The 27,657-nt window shown below is 36.9% G+C and overlaps 1 protein-coding gene across 4 annotated transcripts in view; it reads left to right on the forward strand.

Moving 5' to 3' along the window:
* TMCC1 (transmembrane and coiled-coil domain family 1) overlaps positions 1-27,657 on the forward strand; it is a 257,218-nt gene that overhangs the window by 114,688 nt on the left and 114,873 nt on the right. Inside the window, exon 1 of one of the 4 annotated variants that reach the window (XM_058565885.1) lies at positions 13,974-14,709. The exons of the other annotated variants lie outside the window; for them this stretch is intronic. Within the exon in view, the coding sequence (XP_058421868.1) occupies positions 14,671-14,709 (39 nt within the window). The 5' untranslated portion in view covers positions 13,974-14,670. Of the gene's footprint in view, positions 1-13,973; positions 14,710-27,657 lie in introns of those variants that run through there. 4 annotated transcript variants of the gene reach the window in all.

Consider the following 27,657-nt stretch of genomic DNA (forward strand, 5'->3'; position numbering starts at 1 on the left):
TGTGGGCTTTTTCATTAATGACCTCTATTATGTTGAGGTAGTCTCCATCTATTCCTAGTTTTTTTAGTGTTTTTATCATGCGAGGGTACTGAATCATAACAAATACTTTTTCTGCATCAGTTGAGATGCTCATGTGTTTTTTTTCCCATCATTCTGTTAATGTGGTGCATTACATTGATGGATTTTTGTATGTTGATCCATCCTTATATTTCAGGAATAAATCCCATTTGGTCATGGTTTATAATCCTTTAATACACTGTTGAATTCAGTTTGCTAGTATTTTCCTGAGGATTTTTACATTGATATTCATCAGGGTTATTGGTATATAGTTTTCTTTTCCTGTAGTGTCTTTGTCTGGCTTTGTTATCAGGGTAATCCTTGCCTCACAGAATAGAGCTTGGAAGTGTTCTTTCCTCCTTAATTTTTTCAAAGAGTTTCAGGAAGATTGGTGTTAATTCTTCCTGAAAGTTTGGTAAAGTTCTCCAGTGAAGCCATCTGGTTGGTCCTGGGCTTTTCTTTGTTGGGAGGTTTTTGATTAATGATTCATTCTCCTTTCTCATTATTGGTCTGTTAAAATTTTCTATTTCTTCATGATTTAGTCTTGTAGATTTTATGTTTCTAAGAATTTATCCATTTCTTCTAGGTTAACTGTTTTATTGGCTTATAATTGTTCATAGTATTCTCATATAATCCTTTTTATTTCTGTGGCATCAGTTATAATGTCCCCACTTTCATTTCTGATTTTAGTTGAGTCTTCTCTTTTTTTTTGTAGTTATCTAGCAAAAAGTTTATTAATTTTGTTGATCCTGTCAAAAAAACAATTCTTTGTTTCATGGATTTTTTTGTGTTGTTTTTCTATTCTCTATTTTACCTCTGCTCTTTATCTTAATAATCTTTATTATTTCCTTCCTTCTCCTAGTTTTGGATTTATTTTGTTCTTTCTCTGGTTTCGTGAGGTGTAAAGTTAAGTTGTTGATTTGAGATCTTCCTTCTTTATAGCATTTACTGCTATAATGTCCCCCATAGCATTGCTTTTGCTGTACTTCATAAGTCTTGATATGTTGTGTTTTCATTTTCATTTGACCCATTGGTTGTTCATGTGTTATTTAATTTCCACATAATTTGGATTTTCTAATTTTCCTTGCTCTTCATTTCACTCCATTGTGGTCAGGAAAGATAACTTTGTATGATTTCAATCTTTTTGAATCTGTTAAGACTTATTTTGTAGCCTAACATATGGTCTGTCTTGGAAAATGTTCCATGTGCACTTGAGAAGAATGTATATTCTGCTGTTGTTGGGTAGGGTGTTCTGTATATGTCTGTTAGTTCCAGTTGATCTGTAGTGTTGTTGAAGTCGTCTGTTTCCTTATTGATCTTCTATTTCATTGTTCTATCCATTTTTGAAAGTGGAGTATTGAAGTCTTCTATTATTATCATGTTGCTTTCTATTTTCCTTTCAATTCTGTCAAAGTTTGCATTATATATTTGGGAGCTCTGAGGTTTGGTGCATAAATACTTATAATTGTTATATATTTTGGTGAATTGGCCCATTTATCATTATATAATATCCCCCTTTGTCTCTTGTAACAGATTTTGATTTAAAGTCTGTTTTGTCTAGTATTAGTATAACCATTCCTACTCTCTTTTGGTTACCATTTATGTGGTATGTCTTTCTCCATCTTTTCACTTTCATCCTATGTATGTTCTTAGATCTAATGTGTGTCTCTTGTAGACAGCATATAGTTAGATGCTGTGTTTTTAATCCCTTCAGGTCTTTTGATTGAGGAGTTAAATCCATGTATGTTTTATAAAAAAGATTTTATGTTTTTAGAGCAGTTTCAGGTTTACAGCAAATTTGAGAGGAAGGTACAGAGTTCCCATATACTGCCTGCCCATACGAATGCATAGCCTCCCCTATTATCAATCTCTCCCCTGCTCAGAGTGGTACATTTATTACAATTGATGAACCTACATTGACACAGTATAATGACCCAAAGCCCATTGTTTACATTAGGGTTCATTCTTGATGTTATATGTTCTATGGATTTGGACAAATGTATAATGACATATACCCACCATTGTAGTATCATTCACAGTATTTTCATTGCCCTAAAAATCCTCTGTGCTTTGCCTATTCATCCTTCCCCCAACTCCTAACCTCTGGCAACCACTGATCTTTTTACTGTCTTCATAGTTTTACCTTTTCCAGAATGTCATATAGTTGGAATCGTACAGTTAGCAGCTGTTGATGCAGTTAACCAATAACTATTCTAGAGATAAGAGAGATAAAGTGAGTTTTACTTGAGCCAAGCTGAGGACTAGCCTGGGAAGGCAGTCTCCACAAAAGAAGAAAGTGTTCTGGAAAAGCGTGGTTTCCAGTATAGTTTTATATCTTTTTAGAACAAAGACCATACGTCAAACGTGCCCAGGATACATAGTTATCAAAATTTCAAAGAGGTATTCAGTTGCAGATTAGCGGGTCAATATAACCCTGATGTCCAGGAAAGGAAACTCATCTTCAGGAGTACTGATACTAACCTCATAGGAAAGGAGGTATGCATTCTTATCTTCAACGAGTGCATTCTTTTACTTTGAGATAATGTTTAGTGCATTCTTTACTTTAGTGGTTAAAGCAGATGTACAAAATATGTTTAACAGGCCGTAAGTAAGTCTTCTTTAGTTCAGGCCAAATCAGGTTTAAACCAGAATAGCTACCCCTTATACCTCAATATGTGAAAAATTCTTATCACAGCCTTTTTAGAATGGCTTCTTTTACCTAGTAATATACATTTAAGGTTCCTCCATGTGTCTTCATGGCTTGATAGAACATTTCTTTTTAGCTCTGAATAATATTCCATTGTTTAGATAGACCACATTTTATTTATCCATTCTCCTACTGAAGGACATCTTGGTTGCTTCCAAGTTTTGGCAATGATGAATAGAGCTGCTGTATATATCTATGTTCAGGTTTTTGTGTGGATCCATTTTGTTAATTATTTTCTGTCTATCTTGTAGCTTTTTTGTCCCTCCTTTCCTTTCTCACTGCTTTCCTTTGTGTTTTGTTGATTTTTTTGTAGTGCTATCCTTTGATGTTGTTCTTATTTCCTTTACTGTATATTCTGTGGATACTTTCTTTGTGGTTACCATTGCAATTACATAAAATATCTTAAAGTTTTAGCATTCTTTTTAAATTAATAACTTAAATCACTTACAAAAACTCTACTGTTTCACAGCTTCATCCTCCCGTTTATGTTATTGATGTCGCCAGTTAGATCTTTTTATATTGTATACCCATTAACATAGATTTATAGGTTTTTTTAATGTTTTTGTCATTAAAATTCTCTATACCAAAATTACAATAGCACAGGTTACTATGTTTGCCCATGTATTTACCTTTCCCAGAGAACCTCATATTTTCATATCACTTTATGTTGCTGTTTCCTGTCCTTTCATTTCAACTTGAAGGACTTTGTCTAGCATTTCTTGTAGAACAGGTCTAGTTGTAATGAATTCCCTCAGCTTCTGTTTATCTGGGAAAATCTGAATTTTTCCATTTTTGAAGAACAGTTTTGCCAGATACAATATTCTTGATTCACAGTTTTCTTTCAGCACTTTGAATGTATCATCTCACTTCCTTCTGGCCTGTTAAGTTTCTGCTGAGAAATCTGATGATCCTATGGCAGCTGCCTTGCATGTGATGAATTGCACTTCTATTCTGGCTTTCAAGATTCTTTGTCTTTGCCTTTAGACAGCTTGATTATAATGTGTCTCAGTGTAGGGGTTTTTTTTTGGAGTTATCCTAGTTGGAGCCCTTTGAGCTTCTTTAATCTGTATATCCATTTTTCCCTCATTTGGGAAGTTATCAGCCATTTTTTCTTAAAATAAACTCTCTGCCACCTTTCTTCCTTCTACTTCTGGGATTCTCATAATGCATGTATTGATCGCCTTGATAGTTTCTTTTAAGTCCCTTAGGCTCTATTTGCTTTTCTTTATTCTTTTTGCTCCTTGGACTATATGATTTCAAATGACCTGCCTTCAAGTTCATTGAGTCTTTCTTCCACCTGTTCAGGTCTAATGTTGAACTCTTCTAATGAATTTTTCAGTTCAGTTATTGTATTTTTCAGCTCCAGAATTTCTTCTTTTGTTCTTTTTTTATAGTTTCTGTCTCTTTGTTGATATTCTAATTTTGTTTATGCATTTTCCTGATTTCATTTAGTTATCTGTGTTCTCTTTTAGCTCATTCAGCATTTTTATGACGTTATTTTATTGAAGTATTATTTTTATTATTTTATCATATTTATTTTTATTGAGGTATAATTGACATATTATATTAGTTTCAGGTGTTAAACATAGTGATTAATATTTGTATATATTGCAAAATGATCACCACAATAAGTCTAGTTAACATTCATCGCCATACATAGTTACAGAATTTTTTTTTCTTATGATGAGAGCTTTTAAGATCTACTCTTTAGCAACTTTCAGATATGCAATACAGTATTTATTATTAACTATAGTCACCATGCTGTTACATTATGTCCCCACGACTTATTTACTTTATAGCTGGAAGATTGTACTTTTTGACTCCTTTCACCCGTTTTGCACACACCCTACCCCTGGCCTCTGGCAACCACCAATCTGTTCTCTATATCTGTGAGCTTGGTTTTGTTTTTGGTTATGGTTTTTAGATTCCACATGTAAGTGAGATGATACAGTATTTGTTTTTCTCTAACTTATTTCACTTAGCATAATGCCCTCAGGGTTCATTCATATTGTTATAAATGGCAAGATTTCATTCTTTGTTATGGCTGAATAATATTCTTATGTATATATACCACATCTTCTTTATCCGTTCATCTATTGGTAGACACTTAGATTGTTTCCATATCTTGACTCTTGTAAATAGTGCTACAGTGAACACTGGGGTGCATGTATCTTTTCAAGTTAGTGTTTTCGTTTTCTTTGGTTAAATACCTCAAAGTGTAATTGCTGGATCATATGGTAGTTCTAGTTTTAATTTTTTGAGGAACCTCCGTAATGTTTTCCATAGTGGTTGCACCAATTTACATTCCCACTGACAGTGCACAAGGATTCCTTTTTCTCTGCATCATCACCAACACTTGTTATGTCTTGTCTTTTTGATAATAGCCATTCTCACTAGTGTAAGATGATCTCTCATTGTGGTTCTGCTTTTCATTTCCCTGATGATTAGTGACGTTGAGCACCTTTTCGTGTACCTGTTGGCCATCTGTATGTCTTCTTGGGAAAAATGTCTATTTGGATCTTCTGCCCATTTTTTAAATCAGATTGATTGTGGTTTTTTTGCTGTTGAGTTGTACGAGTTCTTTATATATTTTGGATATTAACTCCTTTTCAGATATATGATTTGCAGATATTTTCTCCCATGCCTTAGGTTGCCTTTTCATTTTTTTGATGATTTCTTTTGCTGTGCAGAAGCTTTTTAGTTTGATGTAGTCCCACTTGTTTATTTTTACTTTTGTTGCCTTTGCTTTTGGTGTCAAATCCAAAAAATCATTGCCAAGACCAATGTCAAGGAGCTTATTGCTTATGTTTCTTCTAGGAGTTTTGTAGTTTATATCTTATATTCAAGTCTTTAATCTATTTTGAGTTAATTTTTGTTTATGGTGTAAGATAATGGTCCAGTTTTATTCTTTAGCATGTGGCTGTGCAGTTTTCCCAGTGCCATATATTGAAGAGACTGTTATGACAGGTATTATAAGTTCTTTGTTAGGCACCTCTGCATTTCTTTAGGGTCTATTTCTGAAGTTTTGTTTTGTTCCTTTAATTGGGCCCTATATCCCTGTTTCTTTGTATGCTTTGTAATTTTTTGCTAGGATTTGGGCATTTGAAAAAACAAACATCTATCCCAGTCTTTGCATACTGGATTCATGCATGGGAATACCTTCGTCAATAAGCCTGGCTGGAGGTTCTAGGACCTCTCTAGCGTTTTCTGATCTTAGCTCCCCCGGGCATTTGCCTGCGGAACTGCAGCTGTAAGGTGCATCTTACCTCTGGTTTGCAGCATCTTCCAACTCTGGTTCCTATCCTATTAGTGGTCTGAGTCATGCAAGACAGAAACCAGTCCCTCAGCCCACAGACAAGCTAGAATGTTGGACACATAGTCTGTTTTGTTTATGTTCCCAAGAGAAGAGCCCTGGTGTGGGGGGGTTTCCTCCTGGTTGCTACACACTATGCCGTGCAGGGGAAGCGGCATGAATGGGTGCACCAGATGCCACAAATTTTTCCTACCCCCTTCACTGGAATCCTGTCTTGGGTTTATAACGGCCTGGGTGCTATAGCTTCTCAACTGTTCTCTAGAGTTTTTGCAGTGGTATTCTGGTCTGTATATTGTTGTTAACTCAATGTCTCTGTGGGGGAAGCAAGGCCTATATCTTGTTAGTCTGCCGTTTTGCTGACATCACTCTCCCTATTGTCACTTTTTGAAATATAAATTCTGCCAGATAATGTTTCTCTTCATAACACATGTAGGTAAAAGGGAATCATAGATGTAATATTTTAGACTTGAGTAAGGCATTTGGTTTTGTCCTTTGTAGGGTTCATGTCTGTAAATAGAGAAAATAAAATCTAAAGCAGTGATATCTCAGTGTTAGAGGTTATGTAATCTTTTATATTGGAATAAAGAAATAAGATAATAGAACAGTTACGTATCAATCCTATCAGACAAGACCATGTTTTCTTTTAAGGTTTTCAGGGCATTCCACAAATGTTTATTAAATGTCTACTGGGTATAATGTACCACAGTCATATGTTGCTTAATGACGGGAATACATTCTGAGAAATGCACTGTTAGGCAATTTCATCATTGTGCAAACATCATAGAGTGTACTTGCACAAACCTAGATGGTACAGCCTATTACATACCCAGGCTATATGGTACTACTAATCTTATGGGATCACTGGCTTATGTGTGGTCCGTCAGTGACTGAAATGTTGTTATGTGGCACGTGATTGTATGCAGTTGGGATTCAGAGAGCATGAGATGTAATCCTTCAAGGTGCTCATTTTTAATTTGATGAAAGACAACCTTAATGCATAAGAAACTAACAGTACAGGACCTAAGTAGCAAATACAACAGTACAAGAACTATCACTGGTTAGTTATGCAGAAGCAGAAATGACAATGAACTGAAGTGGACAGGGCTGGCTTCTAAAGAAAATGAGTTTGGCTTGGACCTTGAGTGGGTAGGATCATATCTTAATATCTATCCTGGAGGAAAAAAAAATCACACATCCAAAAGCAGGCATGTACAGGCAGTATTGTTTGTACTAACAGAAATGTATAAATAAACTAAATGGTCATCAAGAAAATGGCTAAATAAACTGCCTTGTCTATACTGTGGAATACTGTACAGCAATTAAATAGTGGAGAACCATGTGTACTGACATATTTTTTTAGTAAATTGTTGAATTTTTTAAAACATATATCTTAGTTCTTTTGGGCTGCTATAACAAAATATCACAGACTGAGAAGTTTATAAGCAACAGAATTTATTTATCACAGTTCTGGTGGCTTGAAGTCCAAGATCAGGGTGCCAGCATGGTTGGGTGAGGGCCCTCTTTTGGATTGCAGACTTCTTGTTGTTGGAAGGGGCTAGGGAGCTCTGTGGAGTCTCTTGTGAGAGCACTAATCCCGCCTGATGACTGTAGCACCTGCCAAAGGCCCCACCTCCTAATACCATCACATTGGGCTTTAGGATTTCAACATATGAATTTTGGGGGGAGACCCAAACATTCACGCTATAGCAAAGGAAGTTTCCATTAATATGTTATTATATGATATTAGTTAAGTTACAAAACAAACCAAGGTAGCCTGCAGATGATAATACTGCATAGTATTGTCAGTAAATAGTACATAAATTCATAGTAAAGGAAAGATAGACTGATAACAGTGGTTAAAACAATTAAGCATTCATAAATTACTTATATAATTAAAAATAAAGAAAAAGCCCAGATGAAAATGTTCATCAAAACACTAGTAGTGGTTACTTCTGTTTATTGATATTATAACAAATTTTCTTATTCTTTATATTTTACTGTATTTTCTGAATTTATTTTTACAAGAAACATTTCATCAGATGTTAAATTATAAAGTCATTTATAAGTGGGAGATAAATAATTGACAAATAGTTAATAAAATTAATTTTTACAAAATGGAATAGAGGAACAAGTAGAATTTAATTAGGTGGAAAGATCAGAGCGTTTGTGGGTATGGGATTTGGTTGAGGGAGAGAGAAGGAAATCCAGAATGTCTTAGAAACTTTTCCAGTTTTATAGAGCCATCAAACACAGCCTTATATTTTTAAGCCATACATTCAATAAATATTTAAGGGCCTAGAAGGTACCAGAATACCACTATGAGCATATTAGAGTCCCTGCCCCTAAGAAACTTAGGTTTTGATGAGGAAGATGTAGACGAGGAAATTACGGCACAGTGTAGTAAGGAAGAATCAATTGGTAAGGTGGAGAAAGGGGTTGGTGAGGGTTGATAGAGAAGGCTTTCCTGAAGGAACAGAAGTCTAAGCTGAGATTTGGAGTTAAGTTGAAAGTAATGTGAGATGTACGGCGAGGGAAAGCAGGGACCAGCACGTAAAACACCTTGTAAACTGTTTTAAGGACTTGATTTTATAGTTCTTATATGTTTGGTATGTATAATCTTGCTGGATGTTCTTTGCAACATAGTAAACAATAATCATGTTAGTTGTTTGGCACTTAGTAGGCACATAATAAACTCTCTCTCTCCTCCTCTGCCTTCTCTCCCTCTCCTTTATATGCATTCACTACAGGTGATGCATGGCAGGAGTTTTCTGGGGGAAATAAATGCAAACACTAAAACACTGCTGATGTATAAGGAGGCAACCTTCATTTAGCGTATTTGAAAGAACCATGTCCAGTTCACCAAAATAAAAATGTTGTTTAACATAGTTGGCTGCTCTTTAAATCAGCCATCACAATGAGATATTCAGTTTTTTGTGTGTGTGTGTGAGGAAGATCAGCCCCAAGCTAACATCCATGCCAATCCTCCTCTTTTTTGCTGAGGAAGACTGGCCCTGGGCTAACATCTGTGCCCATCTTCCTCCACTTTATGTGGGACGCCACCACAGCATGGCCTGACAAGCGGTGCCTCGCTGCACGCCCAGGATCCGAACCTGGGCTGCCAGTGGCGGAGTGCACGCACTTAACCACTATGCCATGGGGCCGGCCCCAAGATATTCAAATTTTTTGATCATCAACATCTTGTAACTTCTTACTACTTAATAAATTATACTACTTTCAGGGTTATTTATATTGACAGTGGCTTGGACTTTTGTAAATAACACAAGTTTTGTGTTTTGTAATAACACAGGCTATCTTAACACAATAACACAAGTTAACTTTAATAACTGTATAATACAAGTTATTAAGTTTGTGATAACACAAGTTGAATACTTGTGTTTTCTAATAACACAAGTTACTTAATCCGTACTTAGATAGATAAAATGTGGTATCTGTATTGTTATCTATTGTGGGATTCCCAAAAGAAATTTGTTTATGCAAGACAGAAATCTCATATCATTTAAAGGGGCCTGAATTGCCACAGGGAATCCTGAAACTGGCAGCATTATTTACTGAAGTTTTTGAAAATAGATTTCTTCCCTCCTTGCTTTAAAGGCAGACAATAACTAAAAGAATCATAATTTCTGTAAAGAGAGAACCTATCACATTATTATTTGTTAATGGTGAGCTTTTCCCATTTGGGCAGTTTATAGAAAAATAGTTAACAAACGTATACAATTTAGCAAGGAGGAATAACTGAATTTTGTTACAATCTGTGTTCCTATTGGACAAACAAAAAAAATACTCTGAACACTCCAAGCTTACAACACGTTGCCTTGTTAGCATGGAAAAACTAAATTTTACTCACCACTTGATTCACACCTCTTTGTCTTTAACTTGTGTTTTTTCCACTGCATGGAATGAAATAAACTTTAAAACTTTTCTTGTCCCACAGAAAGTTCATCACTCCCTCCTTTGTGCCACCACTGTCCCTGTTGTTATAGCACTTGCTATATTATATTATTGTTGCTATTATGGCACTTGCCACATTTATGACAGTTGTTTGTTTTCTATTTTCTTAGTAGATTGTGACCTCCTTAAGTAAAGGGAATGTTTCATTCCATACTGAGTGTCTGGTGTCATAAATCCTTGTTTAGCATGAATGAAAGGGGGCTTTCTGAAATAATGTGGTGTTGCATAATGAAAGCCTGTTAAAGGTTAAAGGCTTACAGTTTTATTGGTTGACTGGTAGCTAGCTAGCACTACGCAGTTAACCTCTACTGGGTTATCACAGGAAGCTGGTTAAAACCACAATGATGTTTGAACAATAAGATTTCATATAACTCGTTTATAAGACTGGACACCAAAGAGGTAAGGGAAGGAACTATAAGCATATTACTTCAGCTGTGGCAGGCTTTAGGGAAACTCACTCGTAACTTAAAGTTTAAAGGTTCAAGTTTTTAAAAAGGAATAATTATTCAGTTTACAAAAAAGTTTACTACTTGAGTATCTTAACTAGTGTTCTTTTTTAGTGCATTTTAAATTATTAAAAATAGGAGAAAGCATGATGTAGTAGAAAAGGCAATATAATGAAATCTGGGTATTTGGGGTTCTAGTCCTGACTCTAATAATAACAACTCTCTGATTTGGGGCAAGTTTGAAAACCTCTTTGAACTTTAGTTTTCTTCTCTGTAAAAGTTGTTTATAGTACGAGATATTCAATAGTACAAAACTTTAATATCAATTTAAAAGTGTGTTTATAGAGAATTTTAAGAATAAAGCCGGTGCAAAGGGAGGAACAAGTGTTTGAATATAGAAACCAGCTAAATTGGGATGATTATTTAAATTTCGTAAGTATTCATCCAAGGTATTTGTGATATATTTTTTTAAATGATAAAACAAATCAAAAAACAGTATAGTTCTAGTTTTATAAAACAAACGTATGTTTGTGCATGTGCAGGAAAACATACAGTAAGATAAGTATTAATGTTATCTCTAGTGTGGGGTTGCATATAATGGATAAAACAAGGAGAATAAAATAATATTTTTCTTTTTTTTCTACAATGATAATTAAAACTAAAACAAACGTAAAAGACCATTTGTGGCTTTGAAAGTAGATTATTGTTTGACATACAAGTAAAGAAAACGTATGGGGAACTGGGGCCAGAATGTCAAAGACAGGCGTTTTTTCTGTTTCCCAGTTTTACTAAGAACAGTTACCTACGGTGGAAAGTAGAAGACAAGACCACTTAGTGATTGATGTTCAGCTCTTTAGTTGTGATGAGAACAAGAGTTCCTAATATGGGGTCTGTGGACAAACTTTAAGGGAATATGTGGACCATTTGGAATTGTATCAAAAACACTGTGTATGTCCATTCATGCATTTCATGTATGTCACTCCAGTGACTGAGTCCGCAGCTTTTAACAGATTCACCAAGAGTGCATGATCCAAAAAGGATTAAGAATGCCGTGGACAAGGGGCCGGCCCTGTGGCTTAGTGGTGAACTGTGTGCGTTCCGCCACTGGCGGCCTGGGTTCGGATCCCGGGCACACACCGACGCACCGCTTCTCCGGCCATGCTGAGGCCGTGTCCCACATACGGAACTAAAAGGATGTGCAACTATGACATACAACTATCTACTGGGGCTTTGGGGAGAAAAAAGGAGGAGGATTGGCAATAGATGTTAGCTCAGAGCCAGTCTTCCTCAGCAAAAAGAGGAGGATTAGCATGGATGTTAGCTCAGGGCTGATCTTCCTCCCCAAAAAAAAAAAACGAAGAATGCCGTGGACAGTTCTTGTCTGCTTCTACATAGAGTATAAGATGATGTGGATTTTAGTCACAGACTACTGAAAATGACATTGTTTATTTGGGTCCTGGAGTAATAAGAGAATGATTGCAGAGGTGTTGATTTTTCTCTATGCATTTCTGTCTGTCTTGCTATTGTTTTGTAACCTTTGATCTTCGTCTACTATTTTCATCCACAAAGCTGCCAGACTTCTCAAAATAGATCAAATTTAGAGATTCTAACCCTTTCCTTAACAGCTTAGTTTATTGAAGATCTTTTCATTTTTTTGTCTTTTTATCAGTTGCAATCGTGAACTCAAATGATGTGCAAGATGTGCATCTCAAAACAGGTTTTGTTGCATTTAAACAATTAGAGTTTTATCTTTATTTTTATAGTAAAAGAAATGAGTAAGTTCCTCCTAGAATAAAGACACTATCCTTTTAATGGGTAAGACTTTTTATGTATATCTGGAACCTTGAGGATTTATACCTGTTCAGTTCATGATTGAAATTTAATGTGTACCTGGATCTGTAGACTTTTAACATTTTTTTCTAATTCCTTTTTTCGGGGGTTGGGGGAGTGGTTAGAAAGAATATTTTAGCAATGATCTGGGATTCTAGTTGCTTATGTCAGAAACACTTCATGATTATGTTTAAAGACAGTATGTCTTTCTGTAAGGAATTTCACTATTTCCACACCAGCATTTTATTAATTCTTCCTACATTCCCAGGAGAAGTTTTCTGAGTACTTTGTTTCATTCTGTGTCGGAAAAAAATGGAAGTACTGGTACTCTTTCTATTTAAAAAGAAAAAAACGCAGAACTCAGGCTCTCTGTCAACCTACTTTCTATTTGGAATTAAATTTCAATCAGTTAGTTTAAATATTAGGTTACACTGTATACTCTGAACCTAGATATATATGAAGGAGTTTTCACTTGCAATCATAGTTGTTGATCTAAAAGTTTTTTTAGCTTTGGAATTTCACAAAAAGTTTAGGTTTTTGGAATAAAAATTTTATGTCTAGGGTCCAGCCCTGGTGGCATAGTGGTTAAGTTTGGTGTGCTCTGCTTTGGCAGCCCGGGTTTGGTTCCCAGGCATGGACCTACACCACTCGTGGCCATGCTGGGGCGGCGACCCTCATACAAAATAGAGGAAGATTGGCAACAGATGTATGCTCAGGGCAAATCTTCCTCAGCAAAAAAAAAAAGTATACATTTTGGTTAGAGTAATTTTTTGGATCTTTGTTTGAATTTGATAACTGTACATCTTTTCTCCTCTTCCTAAGGCATTATGAAATATGTGTGTAGCATATTTTAGGTGAATTTTTTTAATTGTACATCATATTAGGTGATAATTGGAAACTGGTAGTGTGCGATATGGGCATAGTTGAGAATATTGTATAAAGATCTGTCTTTTCAAATTCATTTTTCACTTTTCTCGCCTGAAGAAAAAAATGACTAACACTATATGGTTTACTCATAATGTTGAGGTTTTAGAGAGAAGATTCTTGCTTTACTTACCTGAAGAGTTGAGCTAGTAATACATATTTCACAGGGTTATTTGAGAAATCAGTGGGATAATAGATGTGAAATACCTAACAGCGACCACACACAGTAGGTTTGTTCCAACAAAGGCTATATGTAGCATAAGACGTAGTTATGTTTGCAGGGAATTGAGAGTCACTGGAGCAGGGGAAAATTAATATATGCCAACAGGTTCTGCCCTGGCCAGTTGTTAAATTCACTTAGAATTAATGAACAATTTGGAGAGGAGCATGTAGAGTGGAAAGTGTCATGAAAATGAAGCTTTATCCTTATATTGGTTGTCTGGAAGCAGAATCAAATAGATAGGAAGAGACCGGCAAATGATAGCAAAATATTTTTTATCTTTGTAACTGCCCTCACAATTGCCATTTTTCATACCTCTTTACCTGCATTAATTCACTCTGAGCTCTTCCTTTTGTGTGTAGATTTTTAAAAATTACATTGTTCTAATGAGAGAGGGCAGTCACCTCAGGAGGAAGTTTTAATTTGTTTAGCTTCCTAACTTAACTAAGTTGAAGTCACCCTCGGAGTATGCCTCTCTGCACCTGACATTCCTTCCCAAGGCAGGACGCCTCCGCCTCCCTGTGAATAAGAGGAAAGGCTTGCCCAATTAGTTAGACAAAGCCGGACAGCTGCCGAGCCCAGCTGGGAGGAGTTTCCTTCTCTGAGCAGGGCTGGTACAGTCAGGGGCTTTTTATTCAGGCTGTTTCACCCAGTGGATTACTTGAGGTGGAGGTTGAGAAGGGAGTGTTGTTCTTTGCAGGGGACCCCTCCACTGGGAGGGCTTTAGCGTGAGAGGAATTGTTGCAGTTGCCACTTCTCTACTTGAGGCAGATGCTTTCTAACCCTGGTGTGCCACTCCTCCTCCCACACAGACCAGAACATCAGGTCCGTCTCCTGGAGTCTCAGGTGGCACCACAGCGGCATCCTCAGCTAATGATTTGGTGGAAAGGGAAGGGGTGGTCCTTCTATCTGGACCCCTCACGGCTGACTCACAGGAAGTACGAGCAGAGCTTGGCACTGGGCGAAGCAGCGCCAGGATCTGCCCCTCCCTGCCTAGGTCCGCCCGCCTTCTCCGACGTGGGCTTTGCAGTATCTCCCGATAGAACAATGAAGTGGTTCCAAGTTTGCTAAGACTCCCAGGGAAATTCTTTGGACTTCTATGACAGTCTTCAAAACGTTTTGCTACTGACTTTTCCAAGAAGCTGTGTTTTAAAAAACCCTTCCCTTCGTGGATTGCTTTGTCTGAAGATTACTCAGGGTGACCATGGTTCAGCGCTTTAGCCTCAGGAGGCAGCTATCCAAGGTGGGTAGCTTGGGTAGCTTTGTGTGTTTGTTTAGGGGAAACTCACTAGCTTCAGCATGGTTTCCTTTTTCTCTAGAACTGTTCTGTCAAGCTTGCCTTCCTCCAGTGCTAAGGAGGAGCTGGGGGAGGAAGCGCTGCCTTTTGTTCTTTCCTCTGACAGACACAAAGGTCTAAGGCTGACTGCACTGGCAACCTCAGATTTTGTTCCCCTAAAATGGAGCTGTTATCTGTGAATTTTGGAGAAAGTTGTAGTTTGCTTCTCAAATACAATTTCCAGAAGATGTGCATGAAAGAGAGAATAGTGGGTAAAAAGTGCATATTTAATTAGCAATTAATCTAGCAGCTTGTTGACCAAGATGAGAAAGCCTTATTGGTCTGTGGAATCAGTGCTTTCATACAAAATTTAGTATTAAACTGGGGAACACTACCATAAAATAGTTCAATAAGCGAGACTTGCCTGAAATGGTAAAATGAGTGGTTGTGTTAAGAAACTTGCATACTTAATGAAGGAGTGTGTGAAAAGCAGTAATCAGAAGGCTCACAAATCAATTTTTCTGTTTGAAAAACAGGTTTCATGTGTGCAGCTTTGGGGGAAAAGTTGTTTTAATCTAAGAAAAGCAAACTTAAAAATAAATAAAAGAAGAAAAAGCAAAGCCTTCTTTGAAGAGGGACTGCTGATTTTATGAATCAGCCCTTGCAGTGGCCAGCCTCCTCTTGACCCAGTCATTGAGCTCTCTTTTTACCTAGTGCAGAAACTAGTTTGGAAAGAGGTGTGTTGCGAGTTGAGCTTTATGTCAGAAACCATTTTGTTCTTTAAAAGCTCTTTTTTAAAAATGTAGCAGTTGGTAGCTAAATTGTGTCACAGTTCATTCCCTGCAGACAGAAGCTTAAACAAATAGTAGATCAGTAGGCATTCTTCACTTCGTTGGTAGTTAGAATTGTTAAATTCTGAAAAGTGTTTTTATCTTAAGGGAAAACCCTTAGTTCCTCACAGGTGACCTCAGTGTAGAATGTGTGCACTCAAAACTGAGCAAAGCTCCTGCCTGCATCCCCATGTCAAGTTTCATCTCTTTTCTTTGATCTCCAAGACTAACGGACTTTTTAGGAGTATTAAAATAAATTTCCTTTGCTTCCCTTTTCCCCATTTCAGGTGTGGGGGGTGGTGGCTAGGAAGCCCCCAAATTTCTCCTAAACAATAAAAGGAATCATTTTTGTTTGTCCAACAACCTCTAATTCATGTATTTTCAAATATGTAGTACATTTAAAAAGCAGAAGTTGTGTAGGTTGTCAGGGCAGTGACTTCTGCACAAGAGTGACTGAAATAGTTGATAGCCAGGTGATAATTTTCTAATTAGAAAATAACTACATTCTAGGTATTTTGCTACCAATATTTCTCTCTCAATTACTTTTTGAACTTTAACGGCACTTTTCACTCTATACTGTATGTATCACTGTGATTTATATACAAAAGACACTTTTAGGAGCACATCTTCTCTATAACATGAAGAAGTAAAAGGTACATTATATAAAAACACACAAAAAAATAACCTCTTAATTCATTTTTCTAACACCCCTCTCCTCCATTTTAACGTGGTGTTGGGGTCCTATACTGGACGGTGAGGGCCAAATCTAAGGAAATTGTTTTCTATCAAGTGCCCTTCACATAATATATGTTCAGTAATGAATTGAAAAAATAATATTATTCATTGGCTCAGTCTGTATGGCACTGCAGTATGAAGGAGAAATGGAATAGTTATGTCAATAAGTTGTTTTTTCTTTTTTTTAATCGCAGTGAATGCACTATGCCTCTAATTCTGTCTTTTCAGCTAAATGCATGTTACCTGAGAACAAAGTCTGGCACACGTTGAACACTAAACATGAAGTTGGTTTTTTGCAGGTCAAAAACAGTTGAACAATGGCAATTTCATATGGTTCCAACTTCAGTCACACATATTTTTGCCAATAACAAAAATCTTCCACAAGTATAGAGTTGTCTTAAGGTAATCTCATATTTTAAAAAGCAATTTTCTATTTTGACAAAAAGAAGTACTCGTATGATCATCTTTAAAGTCTGTTGGAAATTTTCTGAAAGAAAGTATTTATAAATATTTGCAGTGATTTTAAACTTAGTATCTAATTTAGATACTTTTTAAGTTGATAGTCATGTTTATTTACACTGGGTATTTCCCTAGAATATTCAAATGATTCCTCTAAGCTAATGGGTGTTTACATCTGAACTAAGTGAAAAGGAGAAAGTAAATTAAGAAATAGATGAAGTAAAAATCTTTATTTTCAAAGAGAGATGCTCTATTATTCTCTTTGACTAGATCCCAGTTACCTGACTCCCAGAAAAGTTTTCTCTTTTCCTTGCCAGTTTAGATTATTTTCTTCCTGCCCTAAGTTCTTTGTATGAGCCAGCCAAAATAGTTTGAAACCTGCCAATGTGGAGATTTCATTTAATTCTCCTAATGCCATTTCAAGTTAGATGGTATCAGCTTCATTTTGTCATTCAAGAAACAGGTTCAGAGAAGTTAAGTCATTTGCCCCAGATCAGCAGGAGGTAGAATTAGGTTCAAACGTAGATCTAACTCCAGACCCATTCAGTTTCCCCACACCAACTGCCTCCTTAAATTTCTGGTGTGTTAATCATTCTACTATCATGGTCTCTGATATTTCTCCATATGTTTATCCATGCTTAGAAAATAGTGTAATAAGTAACTTGGATAACTTCCTTAGCACAGCCCTTTCCCCTAGAGCTGAAATTAGTATCTGATAGAGTTTAAATTTGTCAGTCAAACTCGCTAAGTGTTTCCTACAATTAAAGTTGTTTTCTTTGGCCAGAGAAACATCGATTTGAATAAGATAGCTGATTTAATAAAGCCATGTTAAATGTAGTTGAAGCTTAATTGCATGCGTTTGTATAGAACTTTAAACTGTTTGTTGTTAGTGCCATCGAGTCGATTCTGACTCTTAGTGACCCTGTGTACAGCAGACTGGAACCCTGCCTGCTTTTTTTGTGCTATCCTCTCACCTTCCAGCGCCGTATCAGACAATGCTCCACTGCTGTTCATAGGATTTTCATGGCCAATTTTTTCTGCAGTGGGTGGCCAGGTCCTTCTTCCTAGTCTGTCTTAGTCTGGAAGCTCTGCTGAAACCTTTCCACCGTGGGTCACCCTGCTGATATTTGAAATACCAGTGGCATAGCTTTCAGCATCACAGCAACTACACAGCCACCACAGTATGACAACTGACAGACAGGTGGTATGGTTCCCTGACCGGGAAATGAACCCGGGCAGGCCGCGGCAAAGAGAGTGCCAAATCTTAACCACTAGACCACTGGGGCTGGCTCTTTAAACTGTACAGCATTTATAAAAACTTCTATTAAGGAGAAAAATTTACTCTTGAATTTCTATAATAGTCTTTACGGGATAAAATACAGTAAGTTGGACATTCAGAAAGTCTTGTCATAACTCACTCTGGCTCTATCCTCTACCTGAAAATCTTTTAAATGGGTAAGAGAAAATCAGTTTTTTCCTTTTTTTCCAGAAACTTCAGGTTTTTAGAAGGTATGATAAAAGCTGAGGCGGCTTTGAGAAAATGGTTTTAAGATTGATTATTTCAGTAAAATATTACACCGTTCTATTTTACTTTTGAATGGTAATCATTTCCGTAGTTCAAAAATAAAAAATTACATAACTGTGAAATCTTGCTTCCAACCGTGTCTTTTAAACTAGTTTGTAGCCCTACCTCCATAGGTAACCAGTTTCTTGTTTATCCTTCTATTATTTGTTTATGCGTATGTAAGAAAATGTGAACATGTATTTTCTGACCTTTCTAAAATGAAAGATAAATGCTATACAGTTTGTTCTAAGATAATAGCTTGAACTTTAATTTTTCGGCTATGCATCTAAATAGTTATCTCAGTTTGGGGTTCACATTTATTTTCACATTTTTGTGGGAGGCTTACTTTCTTTAGGACAGGTATAGCCACACAGAATCCACTTTCTATATCAAAGATAATTAAAATAACAGCAAATCAGTGATGACTTGATTCTTTTTCAGTCATACCACATTTCTTTCCTACTCAGTTTGAGAGCTTTCTTTTACTATATTAAAATTTTTTGTATGGTGAAAAAACATAGAAGATAAAAATCGTACTAGTATGTCCTGGGTTGGCCTGTAAAGAGATTAATGGCTGAGAAATAAAAGTTGTGGGATTTTCCCCCCTAGTTCCCCTATTGATTTATTGAAATCATTTAATCCAGATTTGTAGAGCACTTGAAGGTATTTTTGTCTAAAAATGTTATTCTTGCCCTTTCTACATTTGATAGTGTCCTGTTATTTGGTATCGTTTGATATCAGCTTAAGAAACTTAAGATTTAGAGAATTGTTGATCATAATTTGCATTCTTAATAAAAACTTATTTTTTCAAAAGTGGTTTCCTTTGAGGGGCTGGCCCAGTGGTGTGGTGGTTAAGTTCTAGTGCTCTGCTCTGGTGGCCCAGGGTTCACAGGTTCGGATCCTGGGCGCAGATCTACGCACCACTCATCAAGCCATGCTGTGGCGGCATCCCATATACAAAATAGAGGCAGATGGGCACGCTTGTTAGCTCAGAGCTAATCTTCCTCACACACACACACAAAAGTGGTTTCCTTTGAATTTCTACCTGATTTCTTTTGGGTTTATGACCTGTGGTAGTATACATGACTGACTTAATCTGTCTGTGAATGTATTCTTATTAGTAAAAGGAATACAGATCTCTCATTTCCATCCTAAGTAGATTAATTAGGGTCTTTTAAAAGTATTTTGATGGCTAAAATGGTAAATTTTATGTATATTTTACCACAATTGAAAAAAAGTATTTTGAACTCTTTTAATGATAAGTACTATATGGGTAGAGTGAAGTAGTATCATGTGTAATTAAACAACTCAAATATGTAGGCAAGGAAGTCAGTACTGGATGGATGCTTTTAAATAATGGAAATGTGTACAACACCTCTTTTTTATGCTGTTTTTATTTAATTAATTTTCTTTGAGTTACTTCAGACATCAAGTAGCTTCATACTTGGAAAGATAATGTTTTGTGTTTATATTTTGCTAGCAGTTAAACGTTACATCTTCCTGTTAATCATTAACCCATTTTTAGGAAGCTTAAATCAGGTAGTGGAGTCATCAGCATTATAAGATCATTCTGGTGTATTACATAACCAGAATAGGAAGACTGATGCTGCTCTTCTGTTATGTGAAATGAGACCCTTAATAAGATCAGTTCCATATATTGTAGATGTGGTGGGAGTAGGTAAGGAATAGAAAAGGACTTTCCTACTCAAGTGTATTGGCAATAACAGGCTAAAATAGAGAAACTAACTTACAGATATGTGTATTATAACTCTGAAATGTTTTTGTGATATTGATGCCAGTTTATTTATTTATTTATTTATTTTTATAATTTTATTTATTTATTTTTCCCCCAAAGCCCCAGTAGATAGTTGTATGTCATAGCTGCACATCCTTCTAGTTGCTGTATGTGGGACGCGGCCTCAGCATGGCCGGAGAAGCGGTGCGTTGGTGCGCGCCCGGGATCCGAACCGGGGCTGCCAGTAGCAGAGCGCGTGCACTTAACCGCTAAGCCATGGGGCCGGCCCTTGATGCCAGTTTAAATTTTAAAAAGAACAATAAGTTATTGACTGTAGATCTGAGAGAATGGAATATGCTACCTGGAGAAGATAGTTAAATCTCCTTGAAATTGTTGCTTTTTTGTTTTTTAAATACACAACTATCATTTGGTGTTGATTTGAGTATTATTTTCCTGAGAGAGATGGCTATATTAAATGACTCAATTAGATAATTCTTTGAGGTTGGAATATGTTTACCAAGGGCTGTTAGTTTTGAAGATCAGTGAGCTGATATACTTGAAAATGCTTTGAAAACTATAAAGCACTATATTAATTTAAGAATTTAAGGTGATGGTATTTTCATTATTTTGTCATTCTACAAGTATTTTTGAAAAGGAGTGACTGTTCTTTAAAACAATACTTTGAAATACACACACACACCCCCCGCCCCCCTTTTTGTATGTACATAGGCTGTCTTTGGATAGGTAGCAGTGATCGTCTCTGGAAAGAGGACCTGGGAGACTTGGGTTGGGGGTGGCAGGGAGACTTCCTTTTTAAAACTATTTACCATATATGTACACTTTCTTAAATACTAGCCCTAGTCAAATGTGTTAAAAATTCGAATAGGAGAAGTGAATTTGGGGCTCATTATTCTTCAGTGAAAACTATTGCAAATAGTTTACTTAAAGATTAATGGTTGAAAGATGGTATTCTTCTGGGCTTGGTACTTTTTCCCAATCATCCATGTTATTCACAGATTGAAGATAACCTTTGTGTGTAACTCGTAAGTTTGTAGTATAGAATCACTAACCCTTTAAAAATTCTTTAAATGAACCTCTTTGGAGTAAATTAACATCCTGTTCTGAAAGCACATTTTGGAAGTGGTGTGTAAAGGCAGGAACACATTTTACTTGTTATGTCTGTATATAGAAGCTGCATGTAATACTTAATAACATGAAATACTCTGATTTGTTCTTAATCATTTTAGCTTACATAAGAAAATGAAAAGCATTTGTTCTTTTGGACACCCTGGGGTTAGTTAGGACTTAACCTCCACTACATACATGGACCTGTAACAGAATCCTACTGCCAAACATATTGAATAAGAAGAAGACAATGCAAATGGAACTTGCCTTGTGATAGCACAGGAAATCTCCATTAAATTTCAGTCTGTTTCATCAAATGTTTTGTAAGCAGCAGATCACTTTGTCTTTACTGGAAATTTAGTGTTTGAGAACAATCCATCTTAAAGCCAGCAATGTCTAAAATCAAAAGGTAGCACATACAACAAACGTTACATAGCTTTCCTTTTCATTTAATAAAATTTATCCCAAAGGTTTGTCACTGAAATTAAGTAAACCATGGCTGGCTATGTGACTTTAGACGGGTAATTTGACCTCTCTGAAGCTTTCTCCTCATCTGAAAAGCATTATCTAGGATCCCTTAGAGATGTAAAATTATGTGATGATCTATTGTGTGTGGGCTGGGTTAGAGACCTAAGAAAAATGACTTTAGATAGCAAACACCGGAGAAAACATCCAGTTTTATAGTAGGAGGGATCTAATTTTATACGGTTGTTCTTAGCAAAAGTAAATAAATCATGACTTTAATGGACAGGCTTAGAGTTTAATTTCTAGCCAGCTCTGGATAATTCAAATTTGAGAATAGAAAGTGGCCTTAGCGAGTTAGTCATACACTTATTAGAGTCTGGGTGCTGAGAACATAGACATCTCTTCTACCTCCTCTTTTTGGGAGAAAATTTGAAAATATTTGATGAAAACAGACGTTCCTTACAATGGAACTTTACCTTATAAAACATTTTTTCTTCATTTGATGGTATATTGGAACTCAAGTTGCTTTCCTTAGACAAAACACACACCTCTTACTCTTTTTTGTGCGTGTGTGAAGATGATCAGTCCTGAGCTAACATCCATGCCAGTCCTCCTCTTTTTGCTGAGGAAGACCAGCCTGAGCTAACATCTATTGCCAATCCTTCTCCTTTTTTTCCCTTTTTCTCCCCAAGGCCCCAGTAGATAGTTGTATGTCATAGTTGCACGTCCTTCTAGTTGCTGTATGTGGCATGCCGCCTCAGCATGGCTGGACAAGCGGTGTGTCAGTGCGCCCCCAAGATCTGAACACACCTCTTACTCTTAAGGAAAATTTCATCATAACTTGGGAGATAAGAGGTAAAAAAGGGGGCTGGCTCTGTGGCCTTGTGGTTAAGTTCGGCATACTCTGTTTTGGCATCCTGGGTACGGACCTACACCACTCTTCGGCGGCCATGCTGTGGTGGCAACCCACATACAAAATAGAAGAAGATTGGAACAGGTGTTAGCTGAAGGCAAATCTTCCTCAAGCAAGAAAAGAGGAAGACTGGCAACAGATGTTAGCTCAAGGCGAATCTTCCTCAGCAAAAAAAGAAAAAAAGGACAGGTAAAAAAGCTAAAATAAGGGGCTGGCCTGGTGGTGTAGTGGTTAAGTGCATGTGCTCTGCTTCGGCGACCCAGGGTTCGCAGGTTCAGATCCTGGGTGCGTACTGACGCACCTCTTGTCAAGCCATGCTGTGGCAGCGTCCCATATAAAATAGAGGAAGATGGGCACGGATGTTAGCCCAGGGCCAATCTTCCTCAGAAAAAAGAGGAGGGTTGGCATCGGATGTTAGCTCAGGGCTAATCTTCCTCACACATGCACACAAAAAGCTAAAATAAGCTTTTTATTTTTTTAGTGAAATTAATAAGTAATATACATTTCGAGGAGGGAATTAACTCTTCCTTTGAACCTGAGGTGGGCTTGAAAAGCCTTGTAGAGGAAGTGAGATTTTAGCTGGACCTAAAGGATTTGGGTCAGTGGTTCTCAACTTTCCCTTCCCCAGATACCCCCAACATAACTCAAGAATGTGACTTAAACTCAAGGTAGTAGTAATTTGGGAGGTGACTTGAAAAATCCCTCACCAATTTGATACATACTCCTGGAAGAACCCCTTCCTTTGCAAATCATTGATATAGATGGAGGCCAAGAGGAAAATATTCCAGGAAGGGGGCAAGATCACCAGATATGATTTTATTGAGAAGGAGAGGTATGTCATGTTTAATATCTTTAGAGCGTTCTATTATGAGCATCCTTTCAAAATTGAAGAGTTAGTTTATGTTTTTTGTGGGGAAATTTAACCATGGTAATGGGTTGCCAATCTAAATGCCTTAACTTCTGTGGAGTGAACAGAGGGGTAAATCTAGGAAACTTTCTTCTAGATTATATATGTGGGTTGTTTAATGTTACCACTTAGTATATGGAATTTTAACTGCCAAGTCTTAACATACTTGTCTAACATTTTTTCCCTGTCTTCTAATCATTTGAAGATATACATTGAAATGATACAAACAACACCTGGGTATAACTGCCCATTCGCTTGTTGACTAGCCGCAAACGTTGGTCTCAATTAGACAAATTGTTTGGATGCAATTGGAAATCTGACCCAGTCTATTCAGTATCTAGTGGTGAATGATTATTTAACTTTTGAGTCTTATGAAATGATGTTATTGATCACTATGTTCAGATAACATCCAACCATTGGGACTTTGAGAAATTTTAGAGCATATAATGTAAAGTCTGTGTATATTCTAACTTGAAGAGAACTTGCAACATAGTAAATGGAGGTAGTAAGTTGTGTGTAAAAATGAACATCTACTTCATTTCTTTTTTTGTGTGTGTGTGAGGAAGATCAGCCCTGAGCTAACATCCATGCCAATCCTCCTCTTTTTGCTGAGGAAGACCGGCCCTGAGCTAACATGGCCAAGCTATCTATTGCCAATCCTCCTCCTTTTTTTCTCTTTTTCTCCCCAAAGCCCCAGTAGATAGTTGTATGTCATAGCTGCACATCCTTCTAGTTGCTGTATGTGGGACGCTGCTTCAGTATGACCGGACAAGCGGTGTGTTGGTGCACGTCCAGAATCCGAACCCGGGCTGCCAGTAGCAGAGCTTGCGCACTTAACCGCTAAGCCACGGGGCCGGCCCCCATCTGCTTCATTTCTTACTACTCTTTTCCTTCACTCATACCACTTGAGCTATCCCCCTTCCTTGCTGTTTTTCATATGCACCACAGTTCTGCCTCAGGTCCTTTTCACTTGTTCTTCCTTTTGCCTGTAAAGTTTTTTTCTCCAGATATCTGCATGGATGGCTCTCGTATATCCTTAAGGTCTCAGCTCAGAGTCACCTTTTCAGCAAGGCTTTGACTAGCTGTTTTCTTTAAAATAGTGAAACCACTCCCTACACACACACTTTTTCCCCAACTCTCGTTATCTCCCTTCTCAGTTTCTTTTCTTTTTCCCCTCCAATGTATTTATCATCATTGGATATGCTATATATTTTTCCTACTTTTTTGCCACCCCCCCCTCCAATGTTGTAAACTTTATGATAAGCACGTTTATCTATTTTGTTCTCTTCTACATCCAGGAACATAGAATAGCGTCTGGTACCTGGTAAGTGCTAAATAAATACTGTTTCATGAATGAATTTGAGTATAAAGAATAATGAAAAAGAGGCTAGTCTCCTTGTCTACTACTGTCTTTCATTTCTTCCCATACCACTGCCACCATTTCCACGTCAGACTACGTCTAATCCAGCCTCCTTTCTGCTGCAGAGTAATCATCAAGTCTGATAAGACTTGCCACTTAGTAGACACGAGATAAATATTCATCAAATCTCTGCTAACATTACCTTCTTTCCAGATACCAGACAAGTCTAAAAATCAGAAATGGCAAGAAATTGGCAACCTTCCTCTGGTTTTTGAATTATACATAGGTATCCACATTTCTAAATTCATTTTTTTGATGTGATGAAAAGAGCCCAGAAGTTAGAAACTCAGAGTTCTTCTATTCTGTCTGATTTTAGACAAATCACTTAATTTCTCTGTGCTTCAGTTCCTGAATCTTAAAATGGCATTATGATATTTACTCTTACTATAACCTCATAGAAACAAGTAAACAATGGATGTGAATATGTTGGGAATGGTATTTAAAACTCTTAAATATAAGGTAATATTCCAGACCACATTTTACAACAATCAAGTACTTTTAAATAGTCAAGCCCACTAAAGTGGCTTTCAGTCTTTTTTTTCTGTTTGGGTGCATGTTGGAAAATAGAGGCTCCGCCCCCCCCCCCCCCCCCGTTTGTAAATAAAGCTTTATGTGTCAAGAGGTGATAACCTTCTACCTTTAATAAGTGCTATATCATGTGAAAAAATTATCATAAAATAAATGCTAGAGCTTTACTGACTATTGGAAAGTTTTCTGTGTTCTGACTGCATTTTTTCTAGACTTTGAGATTTAGAAAATTGTTCCTCTGTAGATTTTGTCATTTAGACTCCTGCATGAACCTCAGTACTTAGAAACATTCTACTGAAATTTCTATCCTCTGTTATTCATTGAGCAAATACATTTAGATATTTAGGTAATACAGAGACTATTAGAGATCTGACATCTTTCAGAGTCTAGCTAAACTGAGAAAAAGACTCACACTTCATTCATCTGAAGAGAATAGTGGCACAATACTTGAGCTATCACTAGGTTTGACACACGTAACCCAGCCGTTATATTGACAATAAAAACACATTTGTGTTTGACTTTGTAAAGTTTTGAATCTATATAGTGGCTTCAAGAGCCACCTTACCTATTTTTCAAGTTAAGGGAAAGGGCAAAAGATTGCTATAAAATAGCTTATCTTAAGGGACACAGTCTAAATGGAATTCCCCATTCTGTTTTCTAAATTAGGGGAGTCTTTAAACAACTTTTCATCTTCTACCATTAAAGTTATCAGGAATAGTGCTTTAGATGATAAATGAAAGCTCTTTCTACCACTTCCAAATATTTCCTGTATCTATCCACAAATAAAACAAAAAAGGAGATAAGATACCACACTCATACGATAGTCAGCAACCACCTGAAAAGTCATAGAAAAGATAATGGTAGACTTTCCCAAGAGATGCCCCTCTCCTTTTTTTCTAACTCTTCTACTCTAGTAAAAGTAGTTCCCCATAAGAGTCAAAGGAAGAGTAAGCCATGAGAGAGACTGTTATGTCTATCAGTGCCACTCTAATTCTACAGCTTTGAAGACTTAAAAATATAGACCATCACTTTGGTGGTGGTGGTGTTAATTTCACCTGTGCCACTCTCCCACCTATGCTTTCCAATGTCTCCAGTGTTCTCTTTGTTGCTAAATCCAGTGATCAGTTCTTAGTTCTCATCTTGATTTTCAGCAGCATTTGGTCACTCTATCCTCAGTGGAACACTTTCTTCACTTGGCTTTCAGGATACCACACTTGTGGTTTTCCCCCCCATCTCGCTGTTCACTCAATTGCAGTCTCCTTCCCTGACCTTTTAATTAATATTGCTATAGCCTAGGCTCAGTCCAATTTACTACTTTCTTGGTGATTTCATCCACTCTTACGGTGTTAAATATCATCTGCATGTTGACAATTTTCAAATGTATATTCCCAGTCCTGGTCTTTCCCTTGAATACTAGACCTGTATATTCAACTGCCTGTTTGACATCTTCATTAGGATGTCTGATGAACATTGCAAACTTAATATGTCCAAAACTAAGTTTTTGGTATCCTCTCCCCTCCTTGGTTCACTTGGTCTTCCTCTTCTCAGTTAATGGCCCCTCCATCCTTCAGACCTCAAATCTCTGAGTCATCTTTGATGCCTTTTTCACACTCCCAATATATCAGCAGATCTTCTTGGCTCCAATTTTAAATATATCTAAAATTTGCCTGTTTCTGGTCTCTGCTACCATCTTCTTTCACTTGTATTATTGCATTGAACTCCTCACTGGTCTCCCAGCATCCTCTCTTGCCCCACTAGAGTTTATCCTTACCACAAGAAACAGAGTAATACTAATAAAACTTAAGCTAGATAATGTAATCTCGATGATCAAAACCCTCCAGTGTCTTCCTTTCTCATTCACTTTTACATGGCCTTTAGGGCCCTATAGAATCTGTCTCTCCATTAACTCTCTGATCTCATATTCGAGTCTCCCCCTTGCTCATCTACTCTAGCCATACTAGCCCCCTTGCTCCTGGGACATACCAAGCATCCTGCTCCCTCAGAACCTTCGCACTGTGCTTTACCCTCTGCCTGGGGTGCTCTTCCTCCAGATAGCTACATCATTCATTTGCTCCTAGCTTTCCAGTCTTTCCTTGAATGTCATCTTTTCAGTAAGACTTTCCGTGAGCACTCTAAAATATAAAATTACAATATCCTCTTTATTTTTTTATCCCCAGCATTTATTACCTTCTAATGTACTATAATTCTAATATATAATTTACTAATTTATTTTG

Source organism: Diceros bicornis, chromosome 2 (genome assembly GCF_020826845.1).
Source record: "Diceros bicornis minor isolate mBicDic1 chromosome 2, mDicBic1.mat.cur, whole genome shotgun sequence".
In the NCBI taxonomy this organism is placed as follows: domain Eukaryota; kingdom Metazoa; phylum Chordata; class Mammalia; order Perissodactyla; family Rhinocerotidae; genus Diceros; species Diceros bicornis.